Genomic DNA, 24063 nt, shown 5'->3' on the forward strand with positions numbered 1-24063 from the left:
GAAAGAGCATCTGCCATGCCTTTTGTTTTTAGATCAGCAGGACGTTTCTGCACACTGTCAAGATTTCCTTTTATGCCCATTACCATAGATTGAGCAGTAACTCTTCATCTTCTTGGCAATGTTCATAACTGTTTCCAATATAAAATTAAGTAATTACAGACAAGCGACGAGGCCCTCAAATCATGGAATAAAAGAGGAAGTGGGTTGTTGAAAGAGGGGATGCTCGGATAAAAGAGGAGGAGGATTTGGAAAGAAGAGGATGGAAACAGAGGAGTGGAAGAGTTTTTGCCTTAGTTGTGTCTTTTCTCTTTGTCACTAAGTGGCGCAGAATGATTATCTCAACGTGAGAAGTCCCAACATGCTCAAACTAATAATTTTCCTCTCCTAAACTGTAATTTAGTATGAGGGTATCTATGCTGTGAAGATAAATCAGCTCTGGTTAAGTGCTAGGTGATGGAGCGTTGTCACAAGAGTGCTACATCAGCAACTTTTTTATCACTCTCCTCTTGTTTCCTCCCAGTGCTAACCGCCTCCAACAAGGACTCCTGCATTACAGGTCCCGCTCTTAAAATGCAACAGGGATTACACTTTCAGTGCAGCCGGCGGAGATCTCTGGAAGCCATTATGTGGCGGGGAGGACGAAGTTGTGCCGGGAAGTTGTTTAGAATTAAAAAGAGATCATTGATTTCACCCCCAGCACATCTGCCCTGCAGTTTTAAAGCTCCCCACAGAGGTTCTGCTCACCCCGAATCAACCTCCCTCTGCTCTCGTTTATTTATATTGCTGTTTATGCTAGACCACCTCTCCTTTTGTTCCTAATAGACATGACGTAATGCTTCCTGTGACATGGAGCTGCCCCCGTCGTTCTCAGCTTTCATGCAGAGGAGGTCTCCTCTCCGGTTGTGTAAATCAAGCCGACCTCAGACAATCCTTGGTGAATATTTCCCCTCAAAATATTCTCTCAAATGTGGTTGTTTCGCTGACTGCGGGCACTGCGGCTTTCCTTTTTTTAATTCCGCACCAGTGATTTCTTTTCTTTTAGGTCTAGTTGTGTGCAGGCTCCCTTCGACCAAAATCCACCCATGTATGAAAGCAGGGTGGGATTCCCTCACACCATCCCTGTCCCTGTTTTCCTTCGTTCTGCTTCCGTCAGTTGGAAAGAGCAGTTATTCATTTTAGCAGATTTTTAGTTGCCCATGATGTCGCGGTTAGCGTCTCATGCCAATAGCTCATTGCGATCACATGTTCAACCCTCACATCTAGCTTGGTTAACTGACAATTTAGACGCTGAGGATTTAATGAACTATGACATGTCATGCATGCTGTGACATTTTGTGGGCGAAAGAGATTGAATGTGTTTATTAGTTAAAATGCATTGGGTTGTTTTGAAATTTGAATTGTCCCAGATTTGTCTACATTGCAGTTTCCCTGTACATTTTCTCCCAGCGTTCACAGAGGCCACCCTGAGGGGCTAATGGGCTGGGCTTCTGTCTCCACCATATGCCAGATTAGATGTATTGTCTATACAAGATGTGTGGTTGGTACCAGTGGAAGAGTGTGTGTGTGTGTGTGGGTGTGTCGGCCGGGAGCTGGATCAGCCTCCTGTGCAGAGGTCTGCCTGTGGGTACAATGTGAACAGAGCTGAAGTGCAGACAGACCTGCAGTGTCTCCTGCAGTCATGCTCTACCATGTCGGATGGTACTCGCTGCTGGGATGCCTGATGCTGGATTTAGGTGGATTGCACGTGCAAGGTCAAAGGCGCCGGGAGGGAAAGGTACTGCCTGGTGTCACCCTGTACACATGTTGCAATTGTCAATGTAAATGTTCCCTTTGCTTTTGTTTGTACACTGACGTAAAGTAGGGTGTGTAATGCTCTGCAGACCATTGGATTGCAAACAATGTGGCAATGATTTTTATTTAATTTCTATCAGAACGGATGTTTGTGTGATTAACACAATAATACACTTGCAATCTTGAAGATTTGACTTTGAGGTTTAAAGTTCGTGGTTGCACCTGCTGCAGTTTTCAGTTTTGAATCAATCTGAACGATGTCCTTTAGGTTTTGTCGTGGCCAGGGATGTCCAACTTGTTAGTGTTAGTTCTTTATATTAACTACATTCAAGTATTTTTTGCTTGCATTTTGTATTCAGATGGGTGTTCTAACTATGTCTCTCCAAACTGGATGATTTTTTATTTTTTTCCAACCAAATGAAGGATTAAATGCAAAAAAAGTAATGCATTGTCTAATAGATGTAGCTAATGTCTGTATTTATGCACATGTCAGAATCAGATTTATTTGCCAAGTACATGTGCACGTACGATGATATGACTTAGTTTTTTGCATTTCTCTCACAACATACTTAAACAGAAATAGAAATACAATAAAGGTAAAGAATAGACAGGACTGTTATGTACACAAGTATATGACAAAATAGATGTATATAAATATAAAAAGCACCAATAACCAACAATAATAATGATAGTACAAATAAATAGATACTGAATGGATATAGTAGATGGATTGGATGATTATGTACAGTATGAACATGTATAAATGTCTATATACTGTAAGTACAGCAAGTAGGGTTTATATTTACAGTAACAGATGACATGTGCATATTATAAAATTTGTGCATTAAAGACATTTCATTCATGAGTTTCAGTGAGTCAATGGCATAGTAGGCTTTTTAAATAGATTTTAGCAGATTTGGCTAATTCGATAAGTAATTCCAGTTCTTGCACATAAGAGCTTTAATGACCGGTGTCTAGGATAGAAAAACTCTTGACTCAGAAGCAACCAGAATAGTACTGCACGCTGTGAAATCCATATATACAGTATATGGTGATGATGCTGTTTGAATAAATACATTTTATCTGATGAATTAAGGATTGAAACATTAATAAAATTTGCGTGATTCTTTTGTTTTTTCTAGCAGTTACTCACCAGTGCGATGTGAAAATGCTGTGCAGGAATACGAAAAATCTGCGTTTTAATTTTCCGCATGACAACTATGCATACCGGTTCCAATGCTAATTACTCGCGTTGCCATGTTCCACTTTCGTCAATGACTTTCCTCTTAAACATTGCCGTGTCCACTTCAACCAACAAAAACCTATCCAGACAGAAAATGTCTAAGGGACTAACTACACCATACATGAAGTAATCAGACCCCAACCGTGATGCTAATGCTTACGTTAGCTGTTGTGGTTAGTACATATCAGCCACATTACCATCTTCATCTTATCCCAGCTGCTTGGCGATCTCAAGCCATATATTGTCATTTATTTGGTTGTTGAAGTAGTAGTGTTTCTCATACGTTATTGGGTGTTGAGGAGGGGACGGTCCATTGTTATTCCAAAAGACCAATAGTCCGAAAAATGTCCCATTGGCCCATTTGTCCGACAGTCCGTTACCCCCAAAAATAACGGCTATTGCTCTGAAAATATACTCTCCGTGCAACAAACAGAAGCACATGGCTAATTATTATGCAGAATGATAGTGATCAGTTGGAACAAAGGATTTCATTGGTCAAAATATTTTTTTATAAATTTCCGTGCAAATATTTCGGATAAAAATCCGTGCTTGGTGTGAAACGGCTCTGCAGACTTGCTCTGCAGTATCAGAGCCCATTTAGTGGAGAAAGACACACCACTTTTGTATATTTTGGTATTCAAGAACATACAGTAGAACAATACAACTCTCTGTATAGAAGCTCTGCAACTGACTTTCTGCGTGAAGATGAGAAGCCTGCATTGGAAGCGAGTTAGAGGTTGCACAGCAATTTTAAAGTTTAAACGTTTCTTTCTTTTGTCCCCTCCAACATGCTTCATGATCTTATATCCCTGGGACCACCACAGGCGAATCAGTGGACGCTTTGATCCCAACCAACAGTGGCTTTTCTAACATGGGTGGTCCTACTGCGAATGAAATCCCCGACCATGACGGTGTTAATGCCGCGCTGAGCTACTGAACAGCACAGGGTCACAATAGAAAGTCACACGCTCATTTTTGTGCACATGACAGTTCTGACACACATACACGTAAAGACCTTGAAGTACACATGCAGGTATTAACATGCATGCTTACAGTGATTTAACACATTGGCACTGTGCCTTGTCCACATCCCATCAGAGGCAGAAACACACAATTCACTGTCTGTTTGTCTCTTTTTCTGTGCCAGGCTTCTGTTGCTGGTTTCCTTATGTTTGTTTCAAGTTCCTTGGCAACATTTGTTCATCATTTATTTGCAACATTCTACTAATCATAGAAAATGATTAGCTTTTCTTCACATTCTTCAGTTTGTATTGCGCTTCAATCAATCAGACTCCTGTCCGTATTCCCGTAACATCAGACCTACTGTCATCACGCCATTTTTCCAGGCCAAATTGCCTACTGCTGCTTTGCAAGACCCAGCCGGTCCGCATACCTGTGTCTCGGTTAGATTTACGGACCTTGCCGTTTGATTAGCCCTTTGTAGGAGCAAGTGTTCATTGTCTGTGTGTGTATGTGCATGTGTGTGTTTGATGATAGCACCGTAGCCTGCAGCGAGTGTGTCAGGCTGTGAGGCCTCCATAGACTTCCCATTGCTCTTAACGGAGGATCTGTCAGCTACACATGCACACTTGTGCTGATGGAAGGACACAGTGGTTTGTCATAACCATTAATCTAGTCCAGGTGTGCCCTGTCAACATCTGCCCTAATTCTAATTTACAGTTTTCCCACAAATATTGTTTTGACAGTTGCAGAGAAGTCGAGTCACGATCTTCATGTTCTATGTTCCACATTGCTCATAAATCCTTTGTTTAATGGAACGCATGTGATTGTACTGTATATTTATCATATGCAGGTGATAAATAGTGACTTCATGAAGAAGGTATTGCAGTCTAGAGTGACCAGTGCTTCATTTCAATTTTTAAGGAGAAAAAAGAGTTGTTTTCGAACATTGTCCCAGCAGATGTTTCAAACCATTTTAAACTGTATTATCACACAATGATAATGTAACTGAGACAATGATGAAACAAAACTATGTGACAGTGGGATTGATTAAAGAGTTTCAATTCCCTGCATGCTGGACCAGTGGCTGCCTTGAAGGTTGGAAAAACCCATCGAAAGAAAAAAAAGCACTGGTATGGCCTTAATACTTCTAGTGTGTTTCAAGACTTTCCTGGAGATTTTTTTAATCTGGCTGCGGGGATTTGCTCCCATTAGGGCGTTAGTGAGGTGGAACACTGATGCTGGGTGATAAGGCCTGGCTCGTGTTCCAGTTCATCCCAAAGGCGTTGGATGGGGTTGAGCTCAGGACTCTGTGCAGGCCAGTTCACCAAACTGGGAAAACAATTTCTTTATGGACATGTCTTGGAGCACGAGGGCATTGTCATGTTGAAACAGGGAAGAGCCTTCAACAGACTATTGACACAAAGTTTGAAACATCATTTGGAAGTAAGAAACCCAAACAATGAAAAGATGAAAAGCAGAAATTATGCAGAAGTATGTGGACAGGGTGTCCGCATTATTTTGGCCATATAGTGTGTTTCAGGGGCCTTAGGCTTTAAAACTGATGAAGCACATACACATGACCATGAAAGCTTTCTGACAGCAGCATTAAGGAAGCATTATGGGAGCCTGTAAAATTGTTCCGTCTGTTCAGCAGCCTGCAGTCATGCATACTGACACAGACTGAACCACTTGAAACCCTGACTGTCATTCGTTCACCTATGGACCACATACTCCCATTGAGCCTCCACTCAGACTGTGTAGTTAGGATACAAAGGCATGAACACACACACACACCCTAAATGGGCACACTGTCTTTGCTTGCTTCAGCCTGTTACTGCAGAGCCAATAGAAAGACAGTAAGTGTACAGTAAACAGTGGACTTGGCAAATGATATAAAGGTTTAAAAAGTTGCTTACTAAGAATATTAGAGTTTAATTTGACAAGATAAGTACTCAGATGAGTGCTATGCAGCGCCTGCTCTGTCGAGTGTCTTGGCAGGTAAAACTGGTTGATCTTATGGAGCCTTTAATTGTGTTGTCATAAAGATCATGATAAGGATACTGACAGAGATCAGTTCTTAAAATGTATCAGCTGAAATGTACATCGCACATCGGCGCTCGAGCGTCATGCGTGAACTGCTCAAAAACGTTCACGTTCACAAGACACATTCCAGATATCTAGCATGCAAAACATCTGGACCTGTCGGGGATTCGGCCACGAGCTACAGCCAATGAGAGTGCGAGACACGAGTTGAGGGGAAACCTGGGGGAGGAGGGGTCGCCTGTAACAATAGGAACTTACTGTGTGTGTTACATTTGCAAGTTGTTTGCTGTAACTTCACTTTTCTGTTCATACTGTATAATCAAAGACAAGCACATTAAATACGTAGATTGCAACACAATGAACTAGAAGAAGATTTTGCTAAAATATATAAAACTTGGACAATTCATGGGGTCTGTCTTACTTTGGTGAATGTTTGACAGCTATCGGCTCCTGACTGACTGGCCAACGTGTCTCAGTACTCCAACTAAGTATGGCCTGGGCTGGCGTTCATAGGGATATCTCACAGACTGGTGGGGAGATAAGCTGAGGGGACGGTGTTGACCAGAGGAGATCTAGTGTCAGCTTATCCACCAGGGCCGGCTGCCTGACTCTGGCCTGGGATAAGGGACAGAGAAAGGGCCTTTGTTTTCAGTTGGGGCACCGTGTTCGGTCTACTCCCTATCTCACCCTCGTTATACCCAGCCAGCCGTGGAGGGCTGGGTTTCACTGCAAATACAGTATTTAAGACTGACTGTTGTTCTAATATTTCAGATTTGGCGAATGAAAGCCGGGTTTAATTGATAATTTCTGGGTAACGTTTGGGCGTATCATTCTTTCTGATAACACAATCAGAGCATGCTCAATTGATTTTTGCCCGAACAAATGCCTGTAACCACACAGGAAACCCGAGATAGCCTCTGTAATAACTGTACTAATTCATAAAATGTGTATGTAACCAGCTCTCTGTGCTCTTCCAACTTTTTTGTAGCTTTCAAAGATTGATTGTAGGGTCAGAATTTGGAGTGCCACAGATACAGAAGCATTGTTGCTGACCCAATGTACTGTACAATGTACGGACCTTTAATCTACCCATTCAAAATTGTATTAATTTAGCAGGATTTATTCAGATGAGAAACATTTCTCCCAAATTCATTGTACCAGGATCACACATTGGTTTACTCTATAGTAGTCAATCGATTAAAATATTTAAATGCAATTAATTGTTTGATTGTCCATAGTTAATTGCAAATTAGTCACATATTTTATCTGTTCAAAATGCACCTTTTAAAGAGAGATTTGTCAAGTAGTAAATACTCTTATCAACATGGGAGTAGACAATATGCTTGCTTTATGCAAATTCATGTATATATTTATTATTGGAAACAATTAAAAACATAAAACAATGACAAATATTGTCCAGAAACCCTCACAGGTACTGCATTTAGCATAAAAAAATATGCTCAAATCATAACATGGCAAACTCAAGCCCAACAGGCAACAATGTGTTACTTGGTGACATCACCACATTACGGAAAAAAGGAAGGACTTCAAGCAAGGCAGTTCAGGAGCAGTGCTTCTGTGGGCTTCGACGTGGACTTTGGGCTCTGTAATTTTGCAGACCTTTTACATGCACAAAAAACTATATAACAAACAAAAGGAAAGGGAAAAAGCACAAAAGCATAATAACAATATTTAACAATATTGTACGAGTTCAGCTTAAACTAAGTGCATTTGAGCAATCTATTCCTACATGCTTTAGGTGTGGTAATGGGTTAATAAGTACTTCCTATTGTGACTATTTGGCACTGTGTCACATTTTGATGACGTGATGCAAAAACCCTTTGATGTAGGGACTGTTTTTTTTCCAATGCAGTGCCCTATTTCACCTGTATGAGCTTATTCATTCTAAATCTCTGAGCGTGCACACTCCTGCTTCCTTCTCCTCCTCCTGTCCTGCTGCTCTCCATATGCATCCCAGCTCCACTTTAGTGCTCTCCATTTCAGCCCATTAGGGTCATCAAACAAAATTTACTGCCCTTTGGTCCCTTCCGCTGAAAGGCCTCTCTCACCGCACCACTGTTCCCCCGAGGCCCAAACATTTGATGTGTTTTGTTGTGTGTGTTTGTGTGTAATGCAATATGACAAGCAATGGAAAAATGCGGGGGTTCTAGTGTTTCGCATGTTGTTGATTTTGGTGTTTTTCCTGTCACCTTTGGATACCACATAAGTTTAAAATGCTTTGTTTTGGAAGATTTGAAGACTTCATGAGAGTCCATAATAATAACCTCACATTGTGACAGCTAATGTTCTTAATCAAACTGATTTACAGTGAGAACAATTATAGAATAGTTTTATTATTAGTCAGTTTTATTCCTATGACAGAAACTGGGGAGTGACTCTGCTGTCTTGCTGTGAAAACAGGGTGGGACAGGAGGGATTGGAAGTAGTTCAAATTTGAGTGAAACTAGAATTGTGGATGAGTCCATGATGAAGGGGGAGTTTGTTATTAGTGCTAACCTGCAGGATCTGCAATATGGGCCTTTCATGCAGAGTTATCTTGAACCACACCAAGGCTTTTGATATGGGGACATGAGCCACTGTATTGATCTTAATGTTAAGGAAGAGGTCTTCCAGGAAGACGCTTGTAAAAATGTTCAACTCTGTCATGGAGATGTTAAAATTGTTAATAGAGCTGTCAAAGTTGATGCTATAATACTAATTTGTTTTAACGCCACTGATTTCTTTAACACATTAATGATTTTTTAGGTTGTAGCAGACTCTTTTAAAGCTAGAGTGAAGATACTGGTATTATATAAAACTATAAAAAACCTAAGGAATCATCACGCTGTCATACTAACTTGTCGGGTGGGGGAGGTTTAATAACACTCAAAACTTAGGATACATTTTAGCGTGAAAAAACTGTTATGGCTTTATCACAGATGTCCCTTGACCTCTGACCTTAAGATATGTGAATGAAAATGGGTTCTATGGGTACCCACGAGTCTCCCCTTTACAGACATGCCCACTTTATGATAATCACATGCAGTTTGGGGCAAGTCATAGTCAAGTCAGCACACTGACAGCTGTTGTTGCCTGTTTGGCTGCAGTTTGCCATGTTATGATTTGATCATATTTTTTATGCTAAATGCAGTACCTGTGAGGGTTTCTGGACAATATTTGTCATTGTTTTGTAAATTGATTTCCAATAATAAATATATACATAATTTGCATAAAACAAGCATATTTGTCCACTCCCATGTTGATAAGAGTATTAAATATTTGTCAAATCTCCCTTTAAGGTACATTTTGACAGATAAAAAATGTGATTAATTTGCGATTAATCGCAATTATCTACAGTAAAACAGCAATGGCATCCCAACCACATTGTAACACGATTACAGATGTGAATGTGATACCTGAGCTACGATAATGAAGGTCAAAGATCAAATAGATGCTCCAGCAGTGTGGAGAGTTTAAGTGCTAACAATAAACATAAACATAAAGTGTGGTTTGGCTCCAACAGGCAACTCAGAGAGAACCATGGAAATGTTAATTCGATACAGCAAAGTCAAGTGTGTTTTGGAAAAGAAATGTGACCAAATCAGTAGTGATGTGTGTGTCAAGGGTTACTGTCTTGAAAAGATGAGAATCTAATTGACTTGAAGGCAGATGAAATAATGCCAGATGTCAGTGAAGAGTTGGTGACAGTTTTCAAGAAGCGAAGGCGGTCTGCAGCAGTGGTTTTTCTGAGGGTTGTAGGAGAAGTTTAGGTCTTTTAAAAAGCAATAGTGTTGCTTACATAGTGACATTAAATGTGATTTAACATATCTTGTGTGCGGGGATGAGATGGTAATGCTTATTATTTCCGTATTCTCAAGTGATTTGTTGTACTGTGGATTACATATTCTTTTCTATCTACTTTGAAAATCTCTCTGAAGGCCGACTGGGTCTTCCAGATTATCTGTGCTTCACTCGTTTGTCAAAACACGATCATCAAGAAATCTGTTCAAATATTTCAAAGGCTGTTCTCAAACAAGCCCTAACTCTTGTTTTGTTTCTCATCAGAAGATGTTTCTGCTCCAAGGGAGTTCTCGAGGGGATGGGACGGTGCCTTCAGGATCCGATCGGAAAGGTTCAGTAGGTCGTGGGGATGTCTTTGTGGTGGACGAGGACACCGACTTGTTGGATCCAACCTTCCAAAACGGCGGACAAGTCAACCCTCAGTGGAAACCTTCCAGAAATGGACTTAAGGGAAAGCCTGAACAGTCCTCTAAACAGTTGGAGGAGAACATTACAACAGATAAGAAGGCCGACTCTGGTGGGAGGACGTCATCGCTGTTCCCCGGAAAACCGTCCGATGACATCATTGAGCTGGACATCGGAGGTGCTACCAAGAAGCCCTCCGTGGGATTTCCTGTACCTAAGATCCCTTCAGATCCCAGGACGTCCACAGACTCTGAGACATCTTCAAAGGCAGGAGTCGAGGAGGGGCGACCCATCATTAACGGTAAACAAACAGAGAAGGAGCGCCCTGCCACTGTGACCATTGTATCCAGAGAAGGAGACCTGGTCCTGGGCTCAGATGGCAAAACGTACCGGCTCCAGAGAGGACCGCCGGGCCGAATGGGTCCCCCAGGGCAGGAAGTGAGTGGTCTTATGGTCTTCTTGTTGCTTTAATGCCCTTGTGTTAATGCTACCTTTTAGTATCCAAGTGTAACCAATGCATTTTTGTTTCCAGATGACAGTAAAGAAAGCATGAAGTTTATATTATTGCAGTAGTTTGGATAGGCCAACAGCACATCTGATGTATCATATCAGATCTGTTGTCAGATTAGATAAAAAAGTCAGGACAAGTCTTGTGAATGAAGAAAGTGTGACGTCGGTTTATGCTTTACAGCTTACCGAAGCTGTTCTCCATCAGCTGCCATCTGACTCTGATCAGAGGAGGTTACACCACTCAAACATATGTTGGTCCACATGTCTTTGATGTCGCGATCTGAGCACTAAGAGAACCGCACAGTTAAAGAGTCTCAACACTTCGTCATAGCATGACTCAATGAGACAATGGTAACCTCTGTCTGCCAAGTTATCTGATTGGTGCTAAGGGGTAAAGTCATTTCATACAATCGGATGGCTTACCTGGTGTAAGAGGTGGGTCATCACAGGGGGACTGCAGGGCAGACAGAACCAGAACCAGACTGCACATCTGGTCCCGTCTGGGCCGGTCTGTGGAGTCACGCCGCCGTAAAATCCACTGGATCACTCAGCACGATTACAGTGATTGAAGACGGCTGTAGGGAACATGAAGGAAGACGTCCCGTTGGCTTAGAATACGGTCCTTCTCTCTGCTCATGTGCTGCATTTCAGGTCTCGCTTAGCTTAGCTTGACAAGTATTGTGTCAAACTTAATATTTTAGTAAAAAGCATGTGTTTTAGGGAGGTACAAAAGAATGTTGCTATGGAATGGCCACAGAAAATACTCTTCGCCGATTGGCTGGCAGGTGCATTAGAATGGTATTGGTGACTGGCCATTGCATAAGTGCAGTAGTACATGTAGAAAATAACCAACTCAGTGGCATGGTTTTCTTAGCCTATGCCTTGTCTGTTATATTTGTCAACCGGGTCTCTCAGGAAGGCGTATGAATACCACAACATTACAAGGACATTAAGGGTGTCATGAGTATGCATTTTAGCTTTTTCGCGTGTCATTTGTACGCCGCTTTTTGTGTGTCATTTGTACACCACGCAAACGTCCACATTTAGGTTTAATAATAATAAATTCAACTTACATAGCGCTTTTCAAGGACTCAAAGACGCTTAGGCAAGAAGGCTTGGGCAAGAAAACTTAGGTCATGGTTGGGCTCACAATAAGTAAGTAAATTTAGTAAAACACATACGGAAACAACGTTACACAACTACAGAAAACATGTCACAAACGTCAATAAAAAACACAAACATAGACAAAAAAGTCACGTGACAAATGTCACCAAGGTAACTTACAAAACAAACCACCGGTCTCCAACGGACTCAAACACGGATCTCCTAGTTAAAAGTCCGGTGGTTGTTGGGCCGATCTACCTCCCCTACTGCCCACCATAAGTGCTCTTTCTCGCTTTTTATACTACGTCACTACCTCCGGTAAACGGTAATAAAGGAGTGGATGTTGATTGAAGTACATGGGATCTATTGTTTTACTTTTGTCGTTTACTATCGTATCGAATTGGTATCGAGAATTGTTTAATTTTACTGGTATTGGTCGACGACTAAAGGAAACTACTAAACTACTTCTAAATGACTAAATTCACAAAATGTCTGGTATCGTGACATCTCTAATCACTTTTTTCAGTAATGCCAGTGTACTTTGTGAATATAAGCACAACTTTGTAAACTTTTAGTCCAAACAAGCTGCAGAGAATCACCAAAACTGCAAGAATAGTGTTTTCAGCCTCCGGGAAATGCCATAGTTAAGATTTTGTGAGATTTATTAGGTATATAAATGTGTTCAGATCCCGCAGGAAGTTGCACTTAAAATGCAGGATCCACACAGCACCAAGCAGCTTAAACATATAATTACTGTATATCGCAATACTCTTTAAAACTCCACTCCATAAAATCTTAGTGTTTTATTGACATTCAAGGTGTTGGGTGACGAGACCTTAAAATGAGTCTTTTCAACAGGCTGTCAAGTAGACCACAAACTGTGATGTTTTACGAGGATCCGGTGCTTTGCTTGATTCTCAGGTCACAGTTTTTTTGCCTCTAAGGAGTAGTGATAAACAGTTTTACAGTTTGAGTAATGGTTAACTTGTGTTTTTTTTTTAAGTATTGCATAGATACTACTTCAATTTGCATTAATTTTGTATCTTGTAGTGTTTTGGTCCTTTGAGCTGTTTTATTGAGGGTTGTTTCTGTTTTGGCAGGGCTGTCCTGGTGAACCTGGCCAGCGTGGGTTTAAAGGTGATAAGGTAAGAGAAGCTTGTTTACGACATAATAACCTATGATTGTGTGTTAAGTTAGTCCCCTTGACTCCTCAGGATTTACGTACACCTCTGTTCTGTGCACCACTGATATAGCATCCGAGGCTTTATCTTGTTTTAAAGCTCAATTTTCACCTTTGACATTTTATTACCTACTGCTATAAACTCCTTTTCCTTCCTCCATTAAGCCCCTGTGTCAACTATTTATGCCCGACCCCCAATGCTGCATCCAATCACTCCTATGATGTCATGTTAAAAAAACAAGGCTGTGCTATGATACTGAGTATTCCATATAAATTGATTTGTGTTGCATAAACGTACCACTTCCTTTTCGTCTCTCATAGGGTAAGTTGGGCCCTGGAGGGCGTTCAGGAAAAACGGGGGTGTCAGGACCCCCTGGACCGGCAGGTTTACCAACCTTCTACCTGTGGAAGAACACAGCGGAGGAATGGGCTGCCTTTCAGGTAAGATTGTTACCACAATGTACTCCTTAGTTTGTTCAGTATTCACAGTGTTTTTCTTCTCCGTAGAGTCAGTCCTCTTTCATAACTTGAGCTTGAAAAAATCAAGTCAAATGCTTACTTTTTTATGGTTTGGACACTGGCTATTGTTACAGTATAGATCAGATGTTCCTAGACAGACCGTCTGGTCCAGCCCCTTGCATCTACTTCTGAACTTAACAACGAGTTCTGAAGAAACAGACCGTCTAAAGGGACTTCCCGCAGGCAGCTTATACTCAGCAGGGACTACTGTATGTGCTTTCAGTAAGGCATGTCGGATTAAATGTGGAGCAAAAAAGCTCCTGTCCTAAACCTGACGGCTCTTTCATCTGTACCTCCATAATATTTTACAATTCAACAATAAAGATAACATCTGAACATATATAAGCCCATAAATATTGGTCATAAACGTAGCTACTTGTAGAAAAGAAAGAGGCTTTCTGGATTTATAGTCAGAAGCATAAGGGAGTTTTCATAACTATAAAACGTTTAAGAGTTTATGCACTTAATTAGCACCACCACTTCGGTCCAGACTGAAATATCTCAACAACTATTGGACAGATTACAAACAATACTTTGGTTTATGACCAAATACCTGCAGAACTAATGACCCTCCCATCAGCCTCAGCTGTACTTTATGTTTAGCAACATGATAACATGCTAAACTAAGATGTTGAACATGATAAACATTATACCTGCTAAACATTAGCACGTTAGCATTGCCATTGTGAGCACGTTACTGTAGTCTTGGAAAGGGAGGAGTGAGCAGCGGGCACTTGATTTCAATCTGTAACAACACCGCTAGATGCCACCAAATCCTACACACTGACCTTTTAAAGCTGTCAGATATTATGATTTGACAAGCAATTAGCATACTACCCATTAGGACTCTTTACTGACCAATAAGTGGGCACTTGAGACCACACATAACATTTCAGAAGAGATTTTCCCGCTATTGAAGGAGGCTAACTGTTTCCCCCTGCCTGTGTTTATTGTGCTGAGCTAGGCTAAACACATCCTGGCCTGATCTCACTACTGAATGCAGAGAGATGATATGCTAAATCCTCATGAGCAATCACATTTCCTAGAGTTCCTTTAAACATGTTTCCAGTTGACGTCCCCAGACAAGATGACCTTTCCTTGCTCTTCTCTCCGTAACCACTTGAGTAATTGACTTTCAGTTATCTATAAGGAAACACTGGACAATTGACTGATGCTAAGTCATCTTCCCCAGACCCATAAGATCCCCAGACTATCTGTAAAACCTTTGACCCTGCAGTCATGGTGCGTGCAAGCTGATGCTCTGTCCCCATCTGTTTAATCTCTCTGTAGTGGCCACAGCTGTATGTTATAGAATACACTCACCAGCATGTCAGCATGATGGAGAACTGCTGTTTTGCGACGGAAATAAAAGTCTGTTTGTAGTTTGTGAAGGCGATTTGTTACTGCATGTGTGCTTTGAACTTTATGTGGACAACCTGCAGAGGTCATTCACATACTTCCATTCATTCTGAATGAGGGTCAGTGATGAGGCAAAGATAGATTTGTAACCACAGACACTAAGGAGTTTGGGGGAAGATGGTGGAATTCAAGTTATTTGTTCACAGATGAGGATTGGTATCCATGTGTTTTTTTTCTGTCATTTTTCTGTCCTATTATTTTTATTTATATAATAACTTATCTTGTGTGTTTCCATTCTCCCTGTAGCAAACCAGTTTCTACCAGTTACTGCGTGCTGGTTGGCCTGTAAGTATGCTGTGACGAGTAATATCCTTTCTTTGTTGGGGTTTAGTTGTTTTGTTCGTTCCTGCTGACCTGAAGCTGGTTTGTTCTTTGTGAGCTTGCAGAGTAAAGAAGGCCCTGAAGGACCACCTGGAGAGATGGGCAATCCCGGCATAAAGGTTAGAGAACCATTCAAAACTGTAAATGCAAAAAATGGTGAACCTGAATATATAACATTTTGAATGATCTCTCTACGTTGAGTAATTCTGAACCGGTGAGTGTTTTTATTTGTCTTGATCTTCCTCCACAGGGGCCACCTGGTGATGCTGGGGAGCGAGGACGACCAGGGATGCCAGGAGAGATGGTAAGCACCCAAACCATCACTTCCTGATCCAGAAATAACTTTATCAGTGTCATTTGTCTCATACATTTCTGAGATGTTTCAAGACCTCACATTTGCCTGAATCTCTTGCCAAAATATGTCGTTATACATCCAAAAAAATCTAATTGTGGGGTAACAGGGAACAGATGCTGCTAAATGTGATAGGCTGAGAGGCCTGTCAATCAATGCAGGCAAAACACATACATTCCTTTCAGGGATGCAAATTGTAAGCACAACGATCAAGCAATTAATCGTAATTAAAAAACACACAGCAAAAGTTGTGCATATACAAAACAATGTACCAAATGTGTTTTTTTTCTTCAATCAAAGCATTAATGATGAGATTACATGCGGATTACATGTTAATTGTTAACATCCCTAGTTCCTTTAATGTAAATATCCTCATGACTTTGTGTCTTGAGTTTCATAATATTTTTGGAGTTTGTTTAAATTACATTTTAATTTAATAATGTTTGCAGTTAATGACAGTCAAAATAAGAATTCCCATTTTATGGTAGTACTATGACATCAAATAGAAATACTGTAGATATTGTCGGCATCATTTTATATGAATTTCCCCTTAATAAAATCGGAATAAAAATAATAATAAAATCTGGTTTCATTGGGAACTTTGGGATGTTGATCAAAGTTTAAAATAAATACCTTGGGGATTGAACAATGTTTGTCCATACAATATGAGATATAAACCCACTGGTGGATCCAGCAGAGTATAACAGTGTTGAGTTAAGTGTAATGTAGCTGGTGGAGCAGAGTGAGTGTGGTTAAAGGGAGTGGGTGTTTGGAAGCCCTTCATGCATGTAACTCCCTATGATGTCACCATTCTCATATTGAGAGAATAAACAATGACATTATTTTTTATTGCCAAATTAAGAGGTTCCATATTTTTTTTCTAAATTTGATTATACTGAGCTGTAGTTGATCCAGTTTTCTCAATTTATCTTGTGACCTCCCTTCTTGTCATTTAGTTACATAAATTTAGAAACCTTTGACTTCATATGTTTGGGTGAACAGCTTGTAAAGGTAAATTCAACTGCGTTACATCCATCTCAAAAAACATCTTAAAATACATAAATATGTGACCATATGGAAACTGAAAGCCTGTCGCCATATATTGTGTGAGGTCTCAGTTGGGTAATGAGTTGGTACTGAGGACCAAACAGTGTGGTTTGGGATAGTTGGAAACACCCAATCGCCCGTGCAGCAGCCTGTGGTGTGTGCTCTGTTTAGAACAGAGAATATAGATCCACTGTTTGTGTTTGAGTCACTGTGCAGCCTCCATGAATGAAAGCACATTTCTGTTTGTGCAGCAGGTCTTGATGTCATCTCATTGTCTGTCAGCACTGATGTATGCGTGTTGTATAAATGTATGCATGTAATCATCTGTTGGGTTGTGTGATGCCTGTGTGTTCCAGGCCAAGTGGTCTCCAACATGAGGCTCTTGACACCACAAGGGGTCACATTATATACCTCAGGGATTGCAAAGTGATCAACAGCAAAGAAAATATTTCTCCAATGCAAAATTACTTCTTTTTTTTCAATTAGTCTTTGTTTTTTTTCTTGTAAATTGCTAGATAATAAAGTGAAGATACTGACATCTTATGAAACTACAAAACCTAAGGAATCCATCGGTACCGACCATGTCATACTTGCTGGTCACGAAGGAGGCTAAATAACGCTCTAAACTTACACTAATTTTTGGCGAGGAAAAACTGGTATGGTCATTTTCAAAGGGGTCCCTTGACCTCTGACTTCAAGATATGTGAATGAAAATGGGTTCTATGAGTTTGCTATGTTATTATTTGAGCATATTTTTTATGCTAAATGCAGTACCTGTGAGGGTTTCTGGTTAATATTTGTCATTGTTTTGTACATCTATACATACATTTGCATAAAGCAACCATATTTGCCCACTCACATGTTGATAAGAGTATTAAATATTTGACAAATCTCCCTTTAAGTTGCGATTAATTGCGATTAACTATGGACAAGTGTGCAGCTGGTTGATCCTTAAAAATAGTGCATTGCTGTGATTGAAACAAGCCTTGTTAAATAAAGGTTGAAAATCTCACTTATCATGCCAGTCAGGCCATGTGTAACACCACATCCATCATCCTCTGCAGCTTAAAATATAACATTGTCCACTGCCAGCACAGGTGGTGTAGCCATTTACTGTGAATATGTACATGTTTTCCACCTGTCTTCAGGCAGAGTTATTGCATTCTGCAATCTTCTTGACAGTGTGTTGTTACTTAGGTGATGCTTCGTCTGTGTGATGAATGGCTCCACTGAGCGGTTGGGTGGGTCAGAGTGAAAACCTATAATTTACAACATAGCTTTCCCAGTGTGATGCTCACAGAGTATAGTGATGTCACTAGCTGTATTTCTACATTGAAGAGTTTTACTTTGTCAGTTTTTGTGTAAAGATGTCATCACTATTCACTAACAGTCTGATAAGAAGCAGTCAGTATCAACAGTGGTGATCATTTCTGTTGTCTGATAGGGCGAGTGGGGTCCCAGAGGCCCTCCAGGACAAGCCGGGGCCCCAGGGCGAGACGGGGAAAATGCAGAGGATGGTGAGCCCGGGTCAACTGGTGATCCTGGATCACAGGTGGGCACATTCTGTACAGTAAACAGTTAAACGGTGTGTGTTATAGCAGGTAAATTATGTGTGTTACATTGTTGAAATTTTTCCATCTTGTCTCCGATTGACATCAGGGCCCGTGGGGTCACAGGGGAGAACGAGGGTCCGAAGGGGAAAAAGGCGATGAGGTGAGGAATAAAACAGCACAGCTACTTTTGTAAGAGCAACCACTCAGTTCCACTTCAATTTTGGATTTACTGTTTGTAAATTTGGAGCCAAGAATTGCATAGAAAAACAATGTTTTTTCTGGCGACGCGTTTCTAGCGACGCACCTCGGTGTGATCAGCCCGATCAGCATTACATTTGATAATGCCCTTGTGGCATACAAACTTTTCTCTTAGCTAATGTGGAATTGATTGACACTCATGTTTGCAGGATAAAACAAGATAGAAATGACTTTTACACTGTAGATAATGTTTTCTTCTCCACCTCTCCAGGGTGTCATTGGCTTCAAGGGTCCAAGGGGAGAAAGTGGCGAACCTGGTGAGAAGGTACACGTTGGTGCAATTTATTAAATCATCCATCCTGAATATTTAAAATCAAATTAGAATTTGTCCTGACAAAAAGTATTTTCTTACATGACTGGATTGTTTTAAAAAAGACAGACCATACTGCCTGCAGCTCTTATGACATCTCTTTTTGAACAGTACGATATAGTGTAATGATCTTGGACTGTGTTTTTTTCTGTGTTTAGGGCTCTACTGGTTTACCGGGCCCACCTGGCGCTGTCGGACCACCAGTGAGTGTCCTCCCTGTTTAGTTCTTTTTAATAAATGCAACAGACAAATTTCTGCAGGGATTTTACATTATATTCATAACCCTTGGGAAGAAAGTAGGCGGTTCATAAACCAGAAGCATTTCTCCTTTATCTGTGACATTAAGCTGCTTACACATTAAGAACATTTTTATGTTCAATCTGCTGGACAAGATGCCAGCACATTACTGGATCAATTTAAAACAATAAGAATGATTGACGCTGTCCGTGTGTAATACATTTCTTACACATCCAACTGGTGTAAAATAAGAGGAACAAAACAAACAATCAGCTTTTGTGAAAGAAATACATGCGCTTCTGAATCCTTTTTAATCCCTAATCCAGTCCCTCTTTGAACTTCCAGGCAGCGAGGCACTGACTCCCAGTTTTTCTTGGCTCTATTCTCGGGTTTACTTTGACTCGACTTGGCATGAAATCAGAAACTGGGCCTCATAGAATTAACACAGCTGTAATCTGCTTGATTAATCCTGGCTTTAAATACAGTGTTTTCTATGTATTTTAATGACATATTGTTGTTAACTTGACATTTAATACTTGAATCTTCTCTGCAGGGGCCTCAGGGGAACCGAGGAGGATACGGGACAGAGGGGCCCCGTGGGCTTGATGTGAGTGATGTACCGTCCAACTTTTGCTGCTCGAGAATTGTTGTAAATCATAAGTGAATGTTGTTATCATGCTGGTCACACTGGTTCACCACTGCTTCACTATATGGTCATGTGGTGACATTTAAAGGATTAGTTCAACAAACATTAAAATTCAGTCATGAAATAATCTTCCCACAGCAACTGAGACGTTTGTACCCACGATAGATTAGCTCCTGTATTTTTAAGTCGCCTCCATTGCAAACTGTTGAGCTTGGCTTCTTTTTGTGGTTTAGCTAAAAAAAAGACATACTGTTCGATGTTTTTTTCTTCAAACGGCTTGTTTGGAAGCCCATTTTAAAGAAAAGTATTGGAGAAAACAAAGGAAATATTAGACTTTTGAATCCAAAATGTCACATTTGGCCGTAGAAGTGCTGGATTGTGCAGCATGAGAGATTCTGGATAATTTGGTAGACATCCATCTATTTTCTAAACTGTTTTACAGCATGTTTTGAACAAGTGGAGGCAGACTGTGCATTGTGTGTTTTTGCAGCTATACCAGTTGTCTCAATGATGTGAATGAAGGTTCAAAATTACCTGCAGTATGCAGGCTGTGTTTGGCTTTAATATAAACTTCAATATAGGCTAAATTAGGGGCGAGTGATTAATGCCCGATTATTATTATTTTGGGTGAATTATCCCCTTTTCTAGTTGTATTCACTGTGAGAGATTCTGAACTGATGGACAATGTGTAGGACATCACTCATGCTGTTATGAACTTGTTGTCCCCAGGGGGAGAGTGGACTGGATGGCCCTCCAGGTCTGCCGGGGCCGACGGTGAGCAGACAGACAGATTAGGTGACGCAAGATTTGTCTGTTGGTACCAGTTCTGAATATATGTATGATATTTGTTTGCATGTGTGTCACAGGGCGCAGCAGGAATTACAGGACGAGTTGGCGCTCAAGGAGTTAATGGCTCAAGGGTAAGATAACACCACAACGACTCAGTAATATGCAAGTTAAAGGTGGTTTCCCCAAGGCATGCAACTAATGATTATTTACATTTTTACAGTTAATTGATTATTTGTTAGACCGTTAAATGCTTCTGGCGATTTCATTCACACTTCAAAAATCATAAAAGTGGTGTTCATTTGTGTGTTCAATTATCTCAGTGAACAAAACGTTTAAGTATCACAAACGTGTGTTTGCCACAGAGCTTATTTTCTGCAGTAATCCAAAACCCATTGGAAAAATCCCATTGGCTTTTTGTCGAGGGAACCAGGGCGATGCTAACTTCCTGGTAGAAAAATACGTCATCCCTGGAGCACTCTATGCCGGGAATGGTGGTGAAGACAACAACTACCATGATCCCACGCTATTTCACGAAACTCCGTCTTTTGTTGTTGTTTTCATTGAGAGACCCCTAGCGACAGAAAATTACATATAGTGCGTTTAATAGATTATCAAAATTGTTGCCGATTGAGTAGAAAATATGATGTGTAAATTTAAAAATGAAGCAAATGTAATTTCATTTATTTATACTTAATGTCTGGAGTGTCCATAGTGCAGGTTACTTTCTTTGTATATAAATGTTTTGTTGTTTCTTTCAGGGGGACATGGGACCTGCTGGAAATGTTGGTCCCACAGGCCCACAGGTATACATTTAGTTTAGTTATATACAGTATATGCTGCAGTTATTCTGCTTGTTGGACATGTTTACAGACTGTGTTTCGAACCTTCCTTTTCTTTTGTCTAGGGGCCTCCAGGTTTAGAGGGACAGATGGGACCTCCAGGACTCAGAGGACTCCAGGTGAGTTAATGGGGACTTTTGCTTCATTCACTTTGCAGCCAGTAAAGGGCAGGAGGTTAAAGTCAATGTGTTCCTCTTAACAGGGACATCCAGGACTGATCGGTGCTGCTGGACCTAAAGGAGATCCTGTAAGTTTTGTTCCCTTTTTTTCTTCTTTTGTTTTCTAAACCAAACCTCACAGAAGTGCACAGGAGATTTAATTATTGAACTTGAGCAGAGCTGCACGTAGTACAAGTCATACAAGCACCTCCAGCGTGATGTAGAAGTGTTTTATTCATATGGTGACTTGTCTTTATACTAAGAGTTTTCCTAAAAATAGATTTGGAAAAAATCATAATACATCGCCTTCATACATTATTGCAATATGTTGAATTGTTTATCCCTGTATCATGATACGTTTCATATCGCCAGATTCTTGCCAATACACCCTCTTGTGATGTTGTCCTGGTTTACCATTTCTAGCCAGTTTCTAGCAAGTAGAGGAATACAAAATCAGTGTATCGTGCATGTATGACTGAGAGAAAAATGTGGTACTAATGCTCAATGAATCCTCATGTCGGGCCAGAAACACACAAACATGCATTTCATGCCAGCAACTGTCAGTTTAGCAAAGATTTATTCTGACAGCAAAATGAAATGTTAAGAACAATGGACAGATTTTTGACAGGAAAAAAAAGAAAAACAGCCGATGCTCATCAAGAAAACATGAAATCTGTCTCGCTCTCAAGCTCAAGTGTCATTGTAGTGGGAGAGCCTTGTCTCCGCTCAAGTGCAGTCCATCATGAATATGTTATTTCAGTTACATAATACCCACTGTGCCTGATTTTGTCACTAAAGTTTTAAAGGTTGATAAAAGTTAAGGAGGGGGAGATGGCAGAAAAAGTTTGAGATCCACTGGTTGTATCTGTTGCATATTCTAAAGATAAGGTTAATGTGCAAGTCCAAACTAATGTATCAACAGCTGAGAGTTTACGTCTGACCGTCTAAGAAGAGAAAATACACTATCTTATCGCTATTTTTACTTATGTTGTTTCTTTTCTTTTTGTTCATATCAGGGGCCTGTGGGGCCCATGGGTGGCCGGGGGGATCCCGGCTTTGAGGGGCCCATGGTGAGTTGCACTTGAACATACAGAAGTGATTTTCAAAGTGGGGACCGGAGACCCCTAGGGGTCTGTGGCACTCTGTCCGGGGGTCAAAACAGTTTGTTATAAATTATAAAATTGTATTACAGATAGGGATCATTTGCACCAATAAAACAAGCATATTGTGTCCATTACTCCCACCCACGTTAGCGTTGGGCCTATAAAAACTCTGATATGATTGTTAAACACAGCAGTAAATTCATTATTTTACAGTTGAAGCACTTTAGACTGGTAAGTTTAAACATCTGGATTTATTAGCAACTATGCCAGTCTTGATACTGTTCATTTTCTGATCAAATATTTCAAAAAAGTGTGAATGCTGTCATTAGTATATAAGTGGTATTAACATGATTGAAATTGAAATGTGTTTCTGTTTATGGCTATGAAACAAGTCTGAAGTATTTAGGTTGAAAAGTTTTAGAATATAAATAGTTCCAATGGCATCTAAGAGTACAAATAGTAGTAAGCATAATCTGTGTTACGATTAAGAACCAATCTTTTTGCCCTATAAGGGGTCTTTGGGCCTAAAAAGTTTGAGAACCCCTGCACTACAGTACTGTGGTACACACATTGTATGAACATACTAGATTTACTGCAGATAAAAGTGTTACAAGCCAGGGTTGGAAACTTTTTTGTCCCCCTGCCACTGTGGCTGCTGGTGGATTACAAAATCTAGCATCCACTCAATGTTTACCATTGTTTTTTTGGCTGGTGAGTGAAGCAAATCTAGCAGACACTTGCATATTTTACTAGTATTTGGCTGGTGGCTGGTGCTAATTTCCAACCCCATAAGCAGTTGTGAATGCACTGCACTCTGTTGGTAGACAGCATACTGCAGCCTTACAGTGCCATCTACTGGTTGTAGTGGATCAGTGGATCAGGACATGACACTGAGAGCCACTGTGTTTCTTATTTACTCTGATGGAAGACAAATGTCTGACAATAAAGTCAAATCAAATTCTCTGCTGGGCTGTAGTGTAACTCATTCCACAGATTTATTCTGTATTCCCTTCGAAGTCCTTCAAACTTCAATCTGTACCAGCCATTTAATCTCTTTTTGATTAAAATATGTGATTATTTCACTTGTTTCCACTTTGTATTAGGGCTGTACTAAATGTCTTTTTCTTTTTCTTTTTTTTTACTTTTGAAGCTTCTATGTATATTCTTGAATGAAGTTTCGAATCTCTGTCATATTTTATGACGTCATCAACCTTAAAAAAATCTTCAAACAAAATCCTCAATTTGAATAAAGTGATTCATTTAAAATAAATTAGTTAGTCTTTTTAATTAAATCAACTTTAAAACTTTCAAAATCCCTTTGTGTGTGGCAAGCGGCAACATATTGGTCCTTAAAAACTTAATCCATCATCATCCTTTTTGTGATTATTTACAGGGTGCTGCAGGGGGAAAGGGTCCTATGGGTTTCTCCGGGTTAACGGTAGGTTCTCATTATAGAGTTAGACAAACATATT

At 40.3% G+C, this 24063-nt stretch overlaps 1 protein-coding gene across 4 annotated transcripts in view; it reads left to right on the forward strand.

Moving 5' to 3' along the window:
- The window catches only part of LOC141757412 (uncharacterized), a 99475-nt gene that overhangs the window by 42540 nt on the left and 32872 nt on the right, over nucleotides 1-24063 (forward strand). For 2 of the 4 annotated variants that reach the window (XM_074617879.1, XM_074617881.1), the window contains 18 exons: nucleotides 10106-10684; nucleotides 12961-13005; nucleotides 13362-13481; nucleotides 15225-15263; nucleotides 15365-15418; nucleotides 15550-15603; nucleotides 18143-18250; nucleotides 18358-18411; nucleotides 18721-18774; nucleotides 18978-19022; nucleotides 19610-19663; nucleotides 20432-20476; nucleotides 20569-20622; nucleotides 21250-21294; nucleotides 21396-21449; nucleotides 21533-21577; nucleotides 22505-22558; nucleotides 23985-24029. In XM_074617879.1, coding sequence (XP_074473980.1) covers nucleotides 10106-10684; nucleotides 12961-13005; nucleotides 13362-13481; nucleotides 15225-15263; nucleotides 15365-15418; nucleotides 15550-15603; nucleotides 18143-18250; nucleotides 18358-18411; nucleotides 18721-18774; nucleotides 18978-19022; nucleotides 19610-19663; nucleotides 20432-20476; nucleotides 20569-20622; nucleotides 21250-21294; nucleotides 21396-21449; nucleotides 21533-21577; nucleotides 22505-22558; nucleotides 23985-24029 — 1548 coding nt within the window. Of the gene's footprint in view, nucleotides 1-10105; nucleotides 10685-12960; nucleotides 13006-13361; nucleotides 13482-15224; nucleotides 15264-15357; nucleotides 15419-15549; nucleotides 15604-18142; nucleotides 18251-18357; nucleotides 18412-18720; nucleotides 18775-18977; nucleotides 19023-19609; nucleotides 19664-20431; nucleotides 20477-20568; nucleotides 20623-21249; nucleotides 21295-21395; nucleotides 21450-21532; nucleotides 21578-22504; nucleotides 22559-23984; nucleotides 24030-24063 lie in introns of those variants that run through there. The other 2 variants (XM_074617880.1, XM_074617883.1) reach the window with 2 other exon arrangements.

Source organism: Sebastes fasciatus, chromosome 19, assembly GCF_043250625.1.
Source record: "Sebastes fasciatus isolate fSebFas1 chromosome 19, fSebFas1.pri, whole genome shotgun sequence".
Classification (NCBI taxonomy): domain Eukaryota; kingdom Metazoa; phylum Chordata; class Actinopteri; order Perciformes; family Sebastidae; genus Sebastes; species Sebastes fasciatus.